The 17,500-nt window shown below is 44.8% G+C and overlaps 1 protein-coding gene across 5 annotated transcripts in view; it reads left to right on the top strand.

Annotated features, from left to right (window-relative positions):
* The window catches only part of LOC143274998 (uncharacterized), a 316,928-nt gene that overhangs the window by 162,409 nt on the left and 137,019 nt on the right, over nt 1-17,500 (top strand). For all 5 annotated transcript variants that reach the window (XM_076579047.1, XM_076579048.1, XM_076579046.1 and 2 more), the window contains exon 6: nt 1-699. This exon is cut by the window's left edge and continues 2,642 nt beyond it. In XM_076579047.1, the coding sequence (XP_076435162.1) occupies nt 1-699 (699 nt within the window). The remainder of the gene's footprint in view (nt 700-17,500) is intronic.

Below are 17,500 nucleotides of genomic sequence, written 5' to 3'. Positions count from 1 at the left end.
GTGTCGGGCAGGACCTCAGCCATGGAGCAGGCCTTCTCGGCCCTGCTGGACGACATCGAGACCTTCAGCGCCTCGGAGGGCACCGCCTCGGAGGGGTCCGACCTGGACTTCAGCGACGGCGACGACCCTCTGACGGCGCTGCGTTCCGCTGCCGCCTCCACCGACAACGTCGCTGCCTCCGCCTCATTCTCCTCTTCCCCTGCCGACAAGGACGACGTGAAAGACGTGCTGGCAGTGCCCGACAGGGAGGAGTCCTCTCACACACCTCGCTCCGCCAGGACTCAGGACGGGGCGACGTCTGGTGTGAAGAGGAGTCACTCGTGGAGCATCAAGACCAGCAAGGCCGCCGCGCCGCTGGTGACGGTGAGGGAGGAGGGCAGTGTGGACAAGAAGACCCCGACAGCAGCATCAGCAGCTCCGGCAGTGTGTGTCGTCAGCAGTGAAGCGAAGTCTGTGAAGCAGCAGGAGGAGGAGGAGGAGGAGCGGTTTCAGAACTTGGAGGCCATGCCGCTCACCGCGCCTGACACCGTGGAGAGCGGTAGGGTGGAGGAGGTGGGGGTGGAGAGGGAGGAGGAGGAGGAGGGGGCAGTGTCGGAGCCCGGCAGAGCGACAGAGGACGGTGGGGAGCTGGGCACGGGAGGTGTTGGTCACAGCCAGGACGTACCGCTGCTGCTGCTTCCTGTGGTGTCTGCAGACATGGTCAGTTCATTGTTCCTGTCTTCTCTCTCTCTCTCTGTGTGTGTGTGTGTGTGTGTGTGTGTGTGTGTGTGTGTGTGTGTGAGTGACGCGACATAAAAAAAATCATCATCAAAACACACACACACACACACACACACACACTATATATATATATATATATATATATATATATATATATATATATATATATACACACACACACACACACACACACTATATATATATATATATATATATATATATATATATATATATATATATATATATATAGTGTGTGTGTGTGTGTGTGTGTGTGTGTGTGTGTGGTGTTGTTGTTGTTGTTGTTGTTGTTGTTGTTGTTGTTGTTGTTTCTTTGTGACCACAGCTTTGAATGACTTGCCGTTTGTTGTGGGGTGTAATCTAACGCGCACCCCCACACCCTCCCCCTCCCCCTCCCCCATCCCCGCACACGCACACTAAGCCCAACAACAATAACAACTGAATCGCTTTGCATGTACACAGCATCAAAACAATTAGCTATACTTATGATTACAACCCACACAACACACAACAAACAACACTTTAGCAACAAAACGGTTTGCAATGACCAACTTACGATTACCCAGCTACCTGACGAGATTTGTTCAGCACGACACCATTGTCACTTGTCTCCTCAACACTGTTGAGGAGTCCCTTGCTGTGTTTGACGTCTGCTTCAATTTCTGCTATTTCTTTTTTCTTTTTCTTTTCTTTTCTAATTGTCTGTCTGTCCGCCCATCGCTCTCACCATCCGTCTATCTATCTGTCCATGTATGTATGTATATATGTATGTATGTATGTATCTATGTATGTATGTAACTATCTATCTATCTGTCTATCTATATTTAATTTGCACAGTAAAATCTACATTTGACGAAAGAATATTCAGTATCGATTGTTGAGTTGATGTATGTCTTTGCCAACTTTTTTTCTCTTTAAATTCTACCCAATGAGGACATAGTGTTCCGTCTTCTATTAACACTATTTCTTTAATGCTTTGAAGATAATGTCGACACAACTATATGTATTCATGTACTTGTTGCACGTATTGTATGTATTCGATGATGCATGCAGTCCTTCGGGGAAAAAAAACCCCAAAACAAACAAACAAACAAAAACCATCCCCCAATCATTCAAATGTGTCCACAGACTTCCAGTTATTGACGATTCCGAGAGAAGTCCCCATCGATATCTTCAGGACCAATAATTTAAAAAAACCCATCCCCCAATCATTCAAATGTGTCCACAGACTTCCACTTATTGACGATTCCGAGAGAAGTCCCCATCGATATCTTCAGGACCAATAATTTAAAAAAAAACATCCCCCAATCATTCAAATGTGTCCACAGACTTCCACTTATTGACGATTCCGAGAGAAGTCCCCATCGATATCTTCAGGACCAATAATTTGTTCTCTCTTGATGATATCTAGTAATTCCAACGCGGCAATAATTATAGAATTAAACCCACCTTTTGACAACATAATGTTCCATCTTTTGTCAGTGGCGTAAATTTGACCCCCCCCAACCCCCTCCCCCACCCCCCCCGCCCCCGCCCCACACCCACAATCTCCCCTCACCCCCATTTTATGATTCGACCTGACATTCAACCCTCAATGACAGACTAGTAGTCAGCGCTCCGTTGACACAGCGCTCGACGTCGGCAGAGGAAAAAAAGAATATGAAAGATAACTGTCTCCCTAAATCTTCCCCGGGGGGGGGGGGGGGGGGGGGGCCTTCCAATCAAATCATGTTTGTTTATAGACCCCGAGTGCCTTGAAGTCAGCGTTATGAACAGCGAGACAAACACCCACATCTCTGAAGTGCTGACAGGGCGGCTCAAGAGACGGTGGTGGGTGGTGGGGGTGGGGGGCTGGGGGGATGGTGGGGGGGCGGTAGAGAGAGAGAACTTTGGCCATGAATTTTGGGCGTGTCGGAATGTGTGGGGAAGTCGTTGTGGAGAGTGCTCTCATCTGTACGTGTTAAAGAGCAGCCTCCTTCACACTGTGAATAGTCAGCTGGCTATGGCAGGGTCGGGGGGATGGAGGGGGTTAGGCGGGGGCGGTGGAGGGGGGTGGGGGAGATGGGAGGTGGGGGGGGGGATCTTACCGTCAGCATTCCCGTCTGGACGATTTGGGGATTTTTTTTTTATTTAACGCTTTGTTTTAGCCGTGAAAGCGACTACACAAGAATATGGATATATGTGGAGTGATGGCCTTGAGGTAACGCGTCCGCCTAGGAAGCGAGAGAATCTGAGCGCACTGGTTCGAATCACGGCTCAGCCGCCGATATTTTCTCCCCCTCCACTAGACCTTGAGTGGTGGTCTGGACGCTAGTCATTCGGATGAGACGATACCCCGAGGTCCCGTGTGCAGCATGCACTTAGCGCACGTGAAAGAACCCACGGTAACAAAAGGGTTGTTCCAGGCAGAATTCTGTAGAAAAATCCACTTTGAGAGGAAAAACAAATGAAAAATTGCACGCAGGAAAAAAAGAAAAAAAGAAAAAGAAAAAGTGCGGCGCTGTAGTGTAGCGACGCGCTCTCCCTGGGGAGAGCAGCCCCGAATTTTATACAGAGAAATCTGTTGTGATAAAAAGAAATACAAATACAGATACAAATATCGTGGGTTGAAATAGTGTGTGTGTGTGTGTGTGTGTGTGTGTGTGTGTGTGTGTGTGTGTGTCAAGTCAAAATGATCTTTATTGAGGGTAAAAGAATAAGCTTATGCAGCTTTTTTACATCCTGCCCTCATAAAAAAGAGAAGAAAATTATTAATTTTTTTTAATTTAAAAAGGAAGAAATGGGGGAAGTGGGGGTCTGGAAAAGATATATGGAAATAAACAATTACAAGAAATACACAAAAATTCTAGCGAGAACAACAACAACAACAACAGAAATAATACAAGCGTAAAAAGCAATAAATTTACATATGATACTGACACGATTACAACATGCAATGCGACACTCTTACATCATTAACTTAATTCAGGAAGAAAAGAGAGAGAGGAAAAACGAGAGAGAAAGCTACATATATATACATGCACATACACACACACACACACACACACACACACACATATATATATATATATATATATATATATATAGAGAGAGAGAGAGAGAGAGAGAGAGAGAGAGAGAGAGAGAGAGAGAGAGAGAGAAACAGACAGACGGGTAAAGGTAACAGTCGAGAGATGGAAAGGAGACAGAAATTCAGAAGGACAGAGAAGGTTTAAAGTTAGAAAAATAGACAGACAAGTATATAGACAGCAGATACAATGATAGTCAAATCGAAGGATCAAGGGATCATATTTTTTCCATCAAATATTTCTTAAGTGCTTTTTTGAATGGTTGCTTTAGACGACATGACTTTAAAGAAGGAGGTAAACCATTCCATATCGTTCCCCCAGAATATGTTAAACTAGATTTATATAAATTGTTTCGGGGTCGTGGAAAAGATAGTTTGTGAGTGTGTCTATTTTCATTAGTAATAAAATTCTGGGTTATTTTCTTTGGTGCCGTTCCATTCGCTATACTGTGCATACACATACATTTATTAAGTAACAGTCGACTTTTGAGCGGAAGAATGTCTAAATTTTTATAGTCATTATCTGTCAAAGTATTAGATTTTAGTTTAATCAGTTTTAGAGCTCTTTTGTGCAAGCGACTGATGTGTTTGAGGTTAGTTTCGCTGGCATTATCCCACAACGTGGATGCATAGTTTATGAGAGATAGAATGTGTGCGTGAAAAAATAGCTTCCTAGAATGAAGATTGAGAAAATGTTTAACCTTGCTAAGCTGGTATATTCTTTTGGAAATTCTTTTTCCTAGATCAGCAATATGATCAGTCCATGACAGGTCATTGTCTATTATGACCTCCAATACTTTGTGTGTTGTAACTTCTTCAATTGTTTTCCCGTGGATGTATAAAGGTGTAAAGGAGGTATGCATTTTTTGTCGCTTCTGTCGTGTCGTCACATACATACATTTAGTTTTGCCTGTATTTAGAGACATGTGGTTCAGCTCAGTCCATTTGACCAAACTATCTATATTGTTCTGAAGCTCATTTACAAGTTCAGTTGGATTATCACTATTTGACTGAAGTGAGGTGTCGTCCGCGAACATTTCGCATGTGCATTGTATATGTAATGGCAAGTCATTTATATATATGGAAAATAAAAGTGGCCCAAGCACTGATCCTTGTGGTACACCAAATTTTACAGGCAGTAAATCAGACCTGCTAGAACTGATTTCAACCAACTGATGACGGTCACTGAGAAAGGAGATAAAAAAATCTAAAGCATCATTTGACAAATTGTAATGTGAGAGTTTTCTAACAAGAAGAGAGTGGTTAATTATGTCAAAAGCCTTGGCGAAGTCAACAAAGAGAATACCTGTGAACACATTATTGTTTATGTTTGAAAGGCATCTTTCAATAATTTGTATAAGAGCTGTGTGACAGGAGTGATTTTCCCGAAAACCTGATTGGTTTTCGTGTATCAAATCATATTTCTTAAGATAGGAATTAAGGTGAGATTGCACATGTCTTTCAAGTGGTTTGGACAAAACAGACAGTATAGAAATAGGTCTATAGTTAGAGGGATTATCTCGGTCTCCTGCTTTGTACAGTGGTATAACCTTAGCTTGCTTAAATTTTAATGGGAAAACCTGTTTATCAATACATAAATTATATACATAGGTGAGAGTATCTGATATATATGCTGCACTGGCCTTTAGTATTTTACCATCGATTCCATCTAAGTCTCTTGTTCCAGATTGTTTCAGGCGTAGTAAGCTATGAAATACTTCGTTTATTGTCACAGGTGGTATATTAAAGTTAGCTGAGATGTTTTTCGAGTCACAGTATTGTTTCAGTAGTTTTTAGTTCGTTTTCATTTGTTTTATCATTTACAATTATATTGTTGGCAATGTTAGCAAAATGATAGTTTAACTTTTTTTAAACTTTTTTTTTTGGTGTGTGTGTGTGTGTGTGTGTGTGTGTGTGTGTGTGTGTGTGTGTGTGTGTGTGTGTGTGTGTGCGTGCATACGTGCGCGCGTGTGTGTATGTGTTTGTGTGTGTGTGTGTGTGTGTGTGTGTGTGTGTGTGAACCAGGCAGAGAGAGAGAGAGAGAGAGAGAGAGAACAGCTGAGTAATCATGGATTAGGCGAATCGGGATGACACCACTTTTGTTGTACTTTGATTTCTTGGATACGGCCCAGTTTTTTTTGTTTTGTGTGTGTGTGTGTGTGTGTGTGTGTGTGTGTGTGTGTGTGTGTTGTTTAAGTGGGTCAGTAGATTATGTTTGTCTTACCTGATGCCCTCGTTGACTTGTCGTACGTTTCACCTTCTCTTCTGTGTTTGCCAGAGTTTGTTTTCCTTCGTCGTGAAATTATATACTGTTGTGGCTGACGGGCGCGGCAAGGAAAGATGACATTTCAGCTTATCCAGATAAAAAAGGAAAAAAAATTAAAAAAACACACACACAAAAACTTGCCACCCACCCCCTGCCCTAACCCCCCCAAAAAAAACAAAACACACACACAAAAAAACACCAAACAAACCAACAAAAACAACAACATCAACAAAAAAACAAACAAACAAAAAACAATAAAAAAAAAAAAGACCCCAAAACAAAACATCGCTGCAGTGGATTGGCAGACTTGAATCTTGGTGGATGTTTGGTGCACAGTGAGTTGAGGAGGCTTGATTTCATGGGTTAACGAAAACGGCGGGATAGGTTTCATTTAATGAAAACAGGGTGGGTTCGTCATACTGAAAACAGGGTAGGTTCCTTATACTGAATACTGAAAACAGGGGGCAGGTTCCTTATACTGAAAACTGGGGGCAGTTCCTTATACTGAAAACAGGGCAGGTTCCTTATACTGAAAGGGGATGGGTTCTTTATAAAACAAAAGAAAAAAAAGAACAGCAAAAAACAACAAAAAACCCCCCAAAACAAACAAAACCAAACAAAACAATAAATAAAACAAAACAAAACGGGGTGGGTTTCTAATGATGAAAACGAGGTAGGTTCCTTATAATGAAAGGGGATGGGTTCTTTATAAAAAACAAAAACAAAAAAAAAAACCCCAAATAACCAACTAAACAAACACACAAAAACAACCACAAAACAAGCAAACAAACAACAACAACAAAACAAAAACAAAAACGGGTGGGTTTCTAATGATGAAAACGAGGTAGGTTCCTTATAATGGAAACTGGGTAGGGTCCTTTATGCACGTTTCTTGTCCGAAATTGAGATCATTTTTGTTTCTTGTTCTTTATTTCCCCCTCTACCTCCTCCCCCCCCCAGCACTCGACCCAACGAAATCTTCTTCTTCTGATTAATTCCTCGCTACATTTTTTGTGTATGAAAATAATTCAAAGGCATGAAAGTTAGAAAAAAAACCCACACCCAAGCAATGTGTATGTGACCACCAATTGAAACAATAATTGATATATTGTGGACTGATACGTCGTTACAAATCAGTTGTGTACAATACAATGCAATACAATATGCGATACAACAATGTTACAATACAATACAATACAATACAATGCTACACAATACAATACAATACAATACAATGCAATGCAACAATGCACGATACAACAGTATAACAATACAATACAGTGCAATGAAATGCAGTGCAATACAATACAATGCAACACAATACAATGCAATACAATACACGATACAACAGTGTAACAATACAATACAATGCAATAAAAATTTTAATGCAGTACAATACAATACAAAGCAACACAATGCAATGCAATGCAACACAACACAGCACAATACAATACAATACAACACAATGCAATGCAACACAATACAATACAATACAACACAGTACAATACAATGCAACACAATATAATACAATGCAATGCAACACAATACAATACAATACAACACAACACAATACAATGCATTGCAACACAACACAACACAACACAATACAATACAACACAGTACAATACAATGCAACACAATATAACACAATACAATACAACACAATACAATGCATTGCAACACAACACAGAACAACACAATACAATACAACACAATACAACACAGTACAATACAATGCAACACAATATAATACAATGCATTGCAACACAACACAACACAATACAATACAATACAATACAATACAACACAACACAATACAATACAATACTATACAACACAACACAATACAATACAATACAATGCAACACAATGCAATGCAGTGCAGCTCAACACAACACAACACAGCACAATACAACACAATACAATACGATGTAACGCAACGCAAACAACACACGACACAACACGATGAAATGAATTTACATTACGACTCAATACAAACATTCTCTCCAAGACAGTTCGATTGACTGGTGCGAATTCTTCCAGGGTATATTCTCATATTATAAATACTAAATAGGTGAAGCCAGATACTTTCTTTTATGAATCAAAAAGAAGTGTTTATTCATCAGCAGTTCTGAAACACCCCCCTTCAGGTGTGTTCACTCAATATAGCGCCCGTCGGTTAACACGTACGTATCTGCATTGCCTTCTGACGTACAACCACTCGTACAGGAGTGCGCATATTCACGCGCCCGAACGCATACGCGCACATACACGCGCACAACCTTTTTGTCTCTACCACGATGCGTGGTGAAAATTCCTGTGCCAGAACTGTCAACGGCAACTGTCGACGATTCCAATCGCAAGTCGGGCGACATACCTACGTTCTCTGCTGATATAAAACTATGATCACACACACACACACACACGCACACACGCGCGCGCACACACACACACACACACACACACACGTACACGTACACGTACACGCACACGCACACGCACACAGTTTAGCTTTGATCTTGACAGGCAGTCAAGTGTTTGCGGAGAGGGTCGGAATCCTAGTCAATCCCATGACTTTATATGTGAAAGATTACGACTCCCTACCTCTCTGCCTGTCTCTCTGTCTGTCTGTCTGTCTCTGTCTGTGTCCACTGTTTGTCTGTGTGTCTGTCTCTGTCTTTGTCCCTGTCTGTCTCCTGTTTGTCTGTGTGTCTGTCTCTGTCTCTGTATCTGTCTGTCTGTATCGCTTTGTCTCTCTCTCTCCCTCTCCTGTCTCTCTCTCTCTCTATGTCTGTCTCTGTCTCTATTTCTCTCTCTTTCTGTGTGTGTGTGTGTGTGTGTGTGTGTGTGTGTGTGTGTGTGTGTGTGTGTGTCTTTCTGTCGCTCTTTCTCTGTCTCTCTGTCTGTCTCCCTCTCTCTCTCTCTCTCACCAGCTCTCCAGATCTTCTGGCTGCCCATAAATCTGTCCATAGCACCTCGGAGCCTATCTGTCGTTTCATACTTCATCAGTCAACTTACCTCTGGCCTCGTTTCAGCAGAACAGCTGATTTAGGGCCTCAGTTACCCTGACCCCGCCCTGGCCTTTCAAAAACGAAGAAAAAGAAAAAGAACTGGACCATGGTCATTCTGGTGTAACCTTTCTGCACAAGATCCCTTGCGTGTCTCTGGCGGGAGCATTTCTATGTATCACCCAGGTCTACGTTTCCCCCCATCTCTGAGTTTCCCCTGAACGGTGACCCATGGGGAACATGTACATGTAGGGAATATAAATCGGTTGGATTTCTGTGCACATTGTTGGTGCAGTTTGTATCGTTTGAAGTTAGATGCTTTTGTGTTCAGATAGTACTCTAAACGCAGCGTTATTTCAACTACTTAATTACAAGTCAGTTATGTATTGGTATCCTTGCCATATAGGAAAAACAAATAAAACTGCACACAGGAAAAAAAAAAAGGGGGGGGGGGGGGCGCCATAGTGTAGCGACGCGCTCTCCCTGAGAAGCCCGAATTTCACACAGTCCCCCATGGGAACTTTTTTATTTTATTTTATTTTAAAATAAATCTGGACTTGTTTTGTGGGAACTTAGACCAGGGGAACATAGACCTGGTGGCATATAGACCTCTGGGAACTTAGATCTTGGGAAACATAGACCTGATGGGATATATCACACAGACAATGGGTAACTTATATTTAGGGTAACTTAAACCAGGAGGGGTGTGTGTGCGTGGGGGGGGGGGGGGGAGAGACATAAACCAGGGGGGAACATAGACCTGGGAGAAGAGAAATGATCTCATGTCCGCCCAGATATCTACCTCCCGTTTCCACAATCGCCAGATCACCCCTCCCCCCCCCGCCCCCACCACCTTTCGTTGTATTTCTGCTGAACAAGCTGAGAACAGCGTTGAGGCATGTTGAATGGATTTTCTTTTCTTTTCTTTTTTCTGTGGTAACAAGTAGATCTATTTCACCTCCCGAGGGTGTGCACACCGTGATTTAAAGAAAACTCTTGCTGCCTGTCCAAAGTGCTTCAACCCGCAGCTTTCATCTTCCTGCCTAGCAAACCCAGAACGTTGTTGATTAAAGCATGCTAAACAGATATCCCTGTGGCAACAAGTGGGCTGTATTTTGCCTTGGGGTGTGCAGTATCGTGATTGAAACAGCTCTTGTCGCGTGTCCAAAGTATGGCCGAAAGTGGTCTTGGGTTTGCCGTGAGAGTGTCGGTTGCAGTGTCATGTCCTCCGTGCAGTGTCTGACTCAGTCAAGCTCCTTGGGGAGGACTGTTGTAAAACCCCCATGGCCGGGAGAATGAAGATGTAACTTGGGCAAGACAGTCCACCTTTGTCAACTTATAAACCAGAGAGAGAGAGAGAGAGAGAGAGAGAGAGAGAGGGAGAGAGAGAGACTTCGAAGTATACCTTTTGGAGAGGTGGATTGGGAGGAGCCAACAGCGGAGGAGGGAGACTGTTGATTGTATTGTATTGTATTGTATGCATCGTATTGCATCGTATCGTATCGTATTGTATTGCATCGTATCGTATCGTATCGTATCGTATTGTAATGCATCGTATCGTATTGTATCGTATTGTATTGTATTGCATCGTATCGTATCGTATCGTATCATATCGTATCGTATTGTATTGCATCGTATCGTATCGTATATCGTATCGTATCGTATTGCATCGTATCGTATCGTATCGTATCGCATCGTATCGTATCGTATTGCATCGTATCGTATCGTATTGCATCGTATCGCATCGTATCGTTTTGCATCGTATCGTATCGTATTGTATCATATCATATCGTATTGTATCGTATCGCATCGCATCGTATCGTATCGTATTGCATCGTATCGTATCGTATTGTATCATATATCGTATCGTATTCTATTGCATCGTATCGTATTGCATCGTATCGTATTCTATTGCATCGTATCGTATCGTATTGCATCGTATCGTATTCTATTGCAGCGTATCGTATTGCATCGTATCGTATCGTATAGTATCGTATCGTATTGTGTTGTATTGAGTTTAGTCACAACAAATTTCTCTGTATGAAATTCCTTCGAGCTGCTGCACTGGTACAGTGTAACGCCACCCATTTCTTCTTCCTTTTTTTCCCTGTCTGCAGATCTATATATAGCCCACCCCACACACCCCCGGGCTGAAGGCAGGACTGGTTTTAAACATTTCATGGCGGATTCCATAAACGGCTTCCACCTTCGAATATTTTTTTCCACATTAATTTCCTCGCAACGGGGGTGTGGTAGGCGGAAGGGGGTGTAGTGATGGCCTAGAGGTAACGCGTCCACTTAGTAAGCGAGAGAATCTGAGCGCGCTGGTTCGAATCACGGCTCAACCGCCGATATTTTCTCCCCCTCCACTAGACCTTGAGTGGTGGTCTGGACGCTAGTCATTCGGATGAGACGATGAACCGAGGTCCCGTGTGCAGCATGCACTTAGCGCACATAAAAGAACTCACGGCAACAAAAGCGTCATTCCTGGAAAAATTCTGTAGAAAAATCCACTTTGATAGGAAAACCAAATAAAAACTGTACGCAGGAGGGAAAAAAAAAAAAAAAAAAAAAAAAGGGTGGCGCTGTAATGTAGCGACGCGCTCTGGAGAGAGCAGCCCGAATTTCACACAGAGAAATCTGTTGTGACAAAAAGAGAAATACAACGTGTTTGGGGTTTGGGAGGGGTGTGTGTGGGGGAGACTAAAGGTTGGTGTGAGGACTCCGATAAGCGTGTCACTGTCACTGAAGCCATCAAGGAGCGCGCTGTCCCAATTCCTGGCCACCCACTCACTCACTCACCCTCACACGCTCCCGCAACCTACCCTCCCACCACCCACCCACACACACACACACATTTACACACCCTCGCCGGACCTTGTGAGAGTGTGGGTGTGGCGTGGGGGAGAGGTGTGGAAGAGTTGTAGGGTCTGATAGACACCAGTGGGGGGGGGGGGGGGAGGGGTGGGAAGTGATGGAGGGTTTGGGTTGGAGGGTGGGGGGGTTGATGTGTTGGCTGGTAAGTTGATCACACTTACATTGTTAGTTGTGGGCCTCATAAATCCTTCTGACCATCACACTCCCTCCAACCTCTGGCCCCCTCCCCTCCGCCCCCCCCTCTCCCCCCTCCGCTCCACAGACACACACAGACACAGACACAGACACACACACACACACACACACACGCAGACACACACTCAGGAGTTACGGGGGATGGTTGTCCACTGTCTTTCCCTCTCCACTGTCCAGATCTGGGGGACAGCGTGGCCAGGATCACGTGCGGTGCGCCGAGCTGCTTGTAGAAAACAGCGTGTGGACATAAATATCGTGCTGTCAGCCCCCCCCCCCCCCCCCCCCCCCCACCCCCGCTGCCCGCCTGTTCTCTCTCTCTCTCTCTCTTCCCCTCCTATTCTTTTTCTTCTCTGGTGGAAGGGGAAGATTAATAATTCTTGTCTCTCCCCCCCCCCCCGTCCCTCCGCACCCCCCACCCCCATGTGGAGGGAAATAGATTAATTCTGGTTGTTTCGTGAATCAGTGAGTGTTCTGTTGTCTTCCGGAGCCGACTACATCGTTTATTCATCAGGCTGAACATTGTTATTCAGGGATGGTGTCTGTGTGTGTGTTGGGGGGGGGGGGGGGGGGGGGGTTGCGGGATGAGAGATTGGCTGGTTCCCAGAGAGAGGTTTTTCCAACTTGTGTTTTGCAGAACGGATCTGAAAGACATAATATTTTGCAGGAAGGGTGAAAGGGGTCTCCGGAGGGGAGGTTATACTTGCTAATAAGGTCTTTGTAGTAAGAAACTTGTTTGTTTCTTCTAGTTAAACTATTCTTTTGCTGGACGCACGGATTCATTGTTGATTTTGGATCGCTAGAAGTGTGTTTTGGGGGTGGGTTTTGTGTGTGTGTGTGTGTGTGTGTGTGTGTGTGAGAATTTACCATTGTTTGGCGGCCGTTGGTGGCCTTGTCGGCTGATGGGGATTCAGGTGTGGTGTGAATTTCTCATCAGCCACAGAACCAGGTGGCGGCTATGATAGGGAAGGTTTACCGTTGAAAATGCCTCTGCAGGACTTGTGTCGGGAGATTAATGGGGAAGTACAATTGAGAAACCTATACGGCACTTGTGACAGGAGATTTATGGAGACAGTATCCTTGTAAACGTTGTACAAAACTTGCGATGGGAGAAGAATGGGGGGGAGTACCATTGACAAACACATTCCAGACATTTGATAGGAGAAGAGGAGGGGGAGGGGTGGGGGGCGTACCACTGCCAAACGTCCAGAAGACTTGTAACAGGAGAAGAGTAAGGAAGAACTATTGGCAGACCTCTACAAGACTTGTGACGGGAGAACAATGAACAAAATGAACAATGAACAAATGTTTTATTGAGGGTAACTGGATAAGCTGGAAGCTTCTTTACACCATGCACTCCCTCACACACAAACACACACACCCACTCACACGCACAAAAGATGAAAAAGGAAGAAAAAAAAACACTATTGGCAGAGAAGAGTAAGGAAGCACTATTGGCAGACCTCAACAAGACTTGTGACAGGGGAAGAGTGAGGAAGAGCTATTGGCAGACCTCAACAAGACTTGTGACAGGGGAAGAGTGAGGAAGAGCTATTGGCAGACCTCTACAAGACTTGTGACAGGGGAAGAGTCAGGAAGAGCTATTGACATACCTCAACAAGACTTGTGACAGGGGAAGAGTGAGGAAGAGCTATTGACATACCTCAACAAGACTTGTGACAGGGGAAGAGTGAGGAAGAGCTATTGACATACCTCAACAAGACCTGTGACAGGGGAAGAGTGAGGAAGAGCTATTGACATACCTCAACAAGACCTGTGACAGGGGAAGAGTGAGGAAGAGCTATTGACATACCTCAACAAGACTTGTGACAGGGGAAGAGTGAGGAAGAGCTATTGACAGACCTGAACAAGACTTGTGACAGGGGAAGAGTGAGGAAGAGCTATTGACATACCTCAACAAGACTTGTGACAGGGGAAGAGTGAGGAAGAGCTATTGACATACCTCAACAAGACTTGTGACAGGAGAAGGGTGAGGAAGAGCTATTGACATACCTCAACAAGACTTGTGACAGGGGAAGAGTGAGGAAGAACTATTGACAGGCCTCAACAAGACTTGTGACAGGGGAAGAGTGAGGAAGAGCTATTGGCAGGCCTCAACAAGACTTGTGACAGGGGAAGAGTGAGGAAGAGCTATTGACATACCTCAACAAGACTTGTGACAGGGGAAGAGTGAGGAAGAGCTATTGACATACCTCAACAAGACTTGTAACAGGAGAAGGGTAAGGAAGAGCTATTGACAGACCTCAACAAGACTTGTGACAGGAGAAGGGTGAGGAAGAGCTATTGACAGACCTCAACAAGACTTGTGACAGGAGAAGGGTGAGGAAGAGCTATTGACAGACCTCAACAAGACTTGTGACAGGGGAAGAGTGAGGAAGAGCTATTGACATACCTCAACAAGACTTGTGACAGGGGAAGAGGGGTGTACCTTTGATAAACCACTACAAGACTTGTGACAGAAAAAGAAGGGGGGGGGGGGGGGGGGTACCGTTGAAAAATCTCCAGGAGAAGAGGGTTCACCATTGACAAACTTCTTCAAGACTTGTGGCAGGAGGAGAGGGAGGGATGTGCTGTATAGAAACCTCTACAAAACTTCAGCCCCTCCACCCCGAGGGCAGAGAGTTGATCTGTGGAAGGCGGAGAAAGGGCAGTGGTGTGGGGTAGGGCGCGGGAGGAGGGAAGGGGTGGAAGGAGGAGGAGGAGGATTAACCTTACACCTCCCCACTGCCCACCCCCCGCCCCCTGTCACAGGGGCGATAACCCATGCCTCGTGTCCGCTCAACCGTGCCACTGTCACACACAAAGTCTCGGGCATTTCCACCACTTTACACAAGCCGGGAGGTAGGGAGAGGTGGTGGTGAGGTGGGAGGCGGTGGTGGGGGAGGGGGGCAGGGGCGGGGGAGGGGGTGCATTCATAGCATTGTTACTTCCCCTTGTCTGGATCGTGGTCAGTGGGTTGTCAGTGGAGCAGGCAGCATATTTTTGTCCTCGTCACATGTCTGGAGTACACGTGTACGGTCAGTCCAGAGTCTGGTGTGTTCTGTAATGTGAGGTGGTCAGTCTGGTGTGTTCTGTAATGTGAGGTGGTCAGTCTGGTGTGTTCTGTAATGTGAGGTGGTCAGTCTGACGTGTTGTATAACGTGAGGTGGTCAGTCTGGTGTGTTCTGTAATGTGAGGTGGTCAGTCTGGTGTGTTGTGTAACGTGAGGTGGTCAGTCTGGTGTGTTGTGTAACGTGAGGTGGTCAGTCTGGCGACCTTGCAGACACCTGGTGCACACATACACTGTGCAGTGCAGTCAGAACGTCAACAAGTTAAAGCTGGTCAGGAAAAATGCTAAAGGGAAAAAACAACTTGATGCACAGATGACAAACCAGTGTCTGTTCTGACAACCCTAAAGATCAACAACCGGCTGATAAACCAGTGCCTGTTCTGACAACCCTAAAGATCAACAACCGGCTGATAAACCAGTGCCTGTTTTGACAACCCTAAAGATCATCAACCGGCTGATAAACCAGTGCCTGTTCTGACAACCCTAAAGATCAACAACCAGCTGATAAACCAGTGCCTGTTTTGACAACCCTAAAGATCATCAACCGGCTGATAAACCAGTGCCTGTTTTGACAACCCTAAAGATCATCAACCAGCTGATAAACCAGCGTCTGTTTTGACAACCCTAAAGATCATCAACCAGCTGATAAACCAGTGCCTGTTTTGACAACCCTAAAGATCATCAACCAGCTGATAAACCAGCGTCTGTTTTGACAACCCTAAAGATCATCAACCGGCTGATAAACCAGTGCCTGTTTTGACAACCCTAAAGATCATCAACCAGCTGGTAAACCAGTGCCTGTGTTGACAACCCTAAAGATCATCAACCCGCTGATAAACCAGTGCCTGTTCTGACAACCCTAAAGATCAACAACCAGCTGGTAAACCAGTGCCTGTTTTGACAACCCTAAAGATCATCAACCGGCACTGACTTTTTTTTCTCCAGTGCTGTGACCAAAAGTAAAGCCTCATCTTTCGGGATCCAACCAACCAACCAGTCAGCGGACCAGTAAATAAAGCGCAGCTAGTGGTTGTGTCACCACCAGTGGGTCTTTACGGTGCTGCGAGTTGTGTTGTGCACTGGCGCGTGACAGGCTGGCGGACTTGTGTTTGACGGACAGCGCGGGGGGGGGCAGCCAGCCAGTGCATGAAGCATGTGAAACGACGTGGATAAATCATCAACAAACAGCGGACAGGCAGGAAGCACTTGCACGTTTTGTTTCCACCTCACGAACTTCCGGGGGAAACGGGTCTAGCAGTGGGGGGGGGATACAATGGAGGTACTTGTGCGCACGGTAAGACGTTGGGAGGTTTTGTTGTTGTTGTTGTTGTTGTTGGTGTTGTTGTTTTGGTGGTGATACAGTTTCAGTTTCAGTTTCACTTTCTCAAGGAGGCGTCACTGCGTTCGGACAAATCCATACACGCTACACCACATCTGTTGAGCAGATGCCTGACCAGCAGCATAACCCAACGCGCTTAGTCAGGCCTTGAGTGCATGCTTACATATTTGTGTACCTATGAAAGTGGATTTCATTTTACGTAATTTCGCCAGAGGACAACACTCTCGTTGCCATGGGTTCTTTTTCAGTGCGCCAAGTGCGTGCTGCACACGGGACCTCGGTTTATCGTCTCATCCGAAAGACTAGACGCTCAGTTTGATTTTCCAGTCAAACTTAGGAGAAAGGGCGAGAGCGGGATTCGAACCCACACCCTCACGGACTCTCTGTATTGGCAGCTGAGCGTCTTAACCATTCTGCCACCTTCCTCAAACAAGAGGTGTTGTACTTCATCTTGCTACCCCAAGTTCATTGGAAGAAGATTCAAGATACTGGCTCTCTTAGTCCTTTTAGGAAACAACAACAAAAAACAGTAAAATACTATCCAAACAGCAGCAGCAACAACAACAACAACAACAACAACAACAACAACAACAACTGTTTAGATCACAATCTTCTCCGACAGCTCTTACGTATATTCTTAAACACAAAGCATATAAATCAGTCAAAGCATGATTATATTCGTAAGAATTGAAAAAGGGAGTAAGGAGAGACTCGACATCACAATCGCAGCTGTGTTAACAAATCAGAACTCTAAACCATTCAGAAATAATTATTTCTCTTGCAAGGCCACCTGTGCCTGTTTCCGATGGAGGTCCGAACATGCGTTGAAGGTGCTTAGAATGTAAATCTAACCACTCAGAATGCTGGAAACAATAGAAAGGGGCAGAGAGAGCCAGCTTTATTTCTCTCTCTATCTCTCTCTCTCTCTCTCTCTCTCTCCAC

Source organism: Babylonia areolata, chromosome 29, assembly GCF_041734735.1.
Source record: "Babylonia areolata isolate BAREFJ2019XMU chromosome 29, ASM4173473v1, whole genome shotgun sequence".
Classification (NCBI taxonomy): domain Eukaryota; kingdom Metazoa; phylum Mollusca; class Gastropoda; order Neogastropoda; family Buccinidae; genus Babylonia; species Babylonia areolata.
This window is presented reverse-complemented; position numbering and strand designations above follow the sequence as displayed.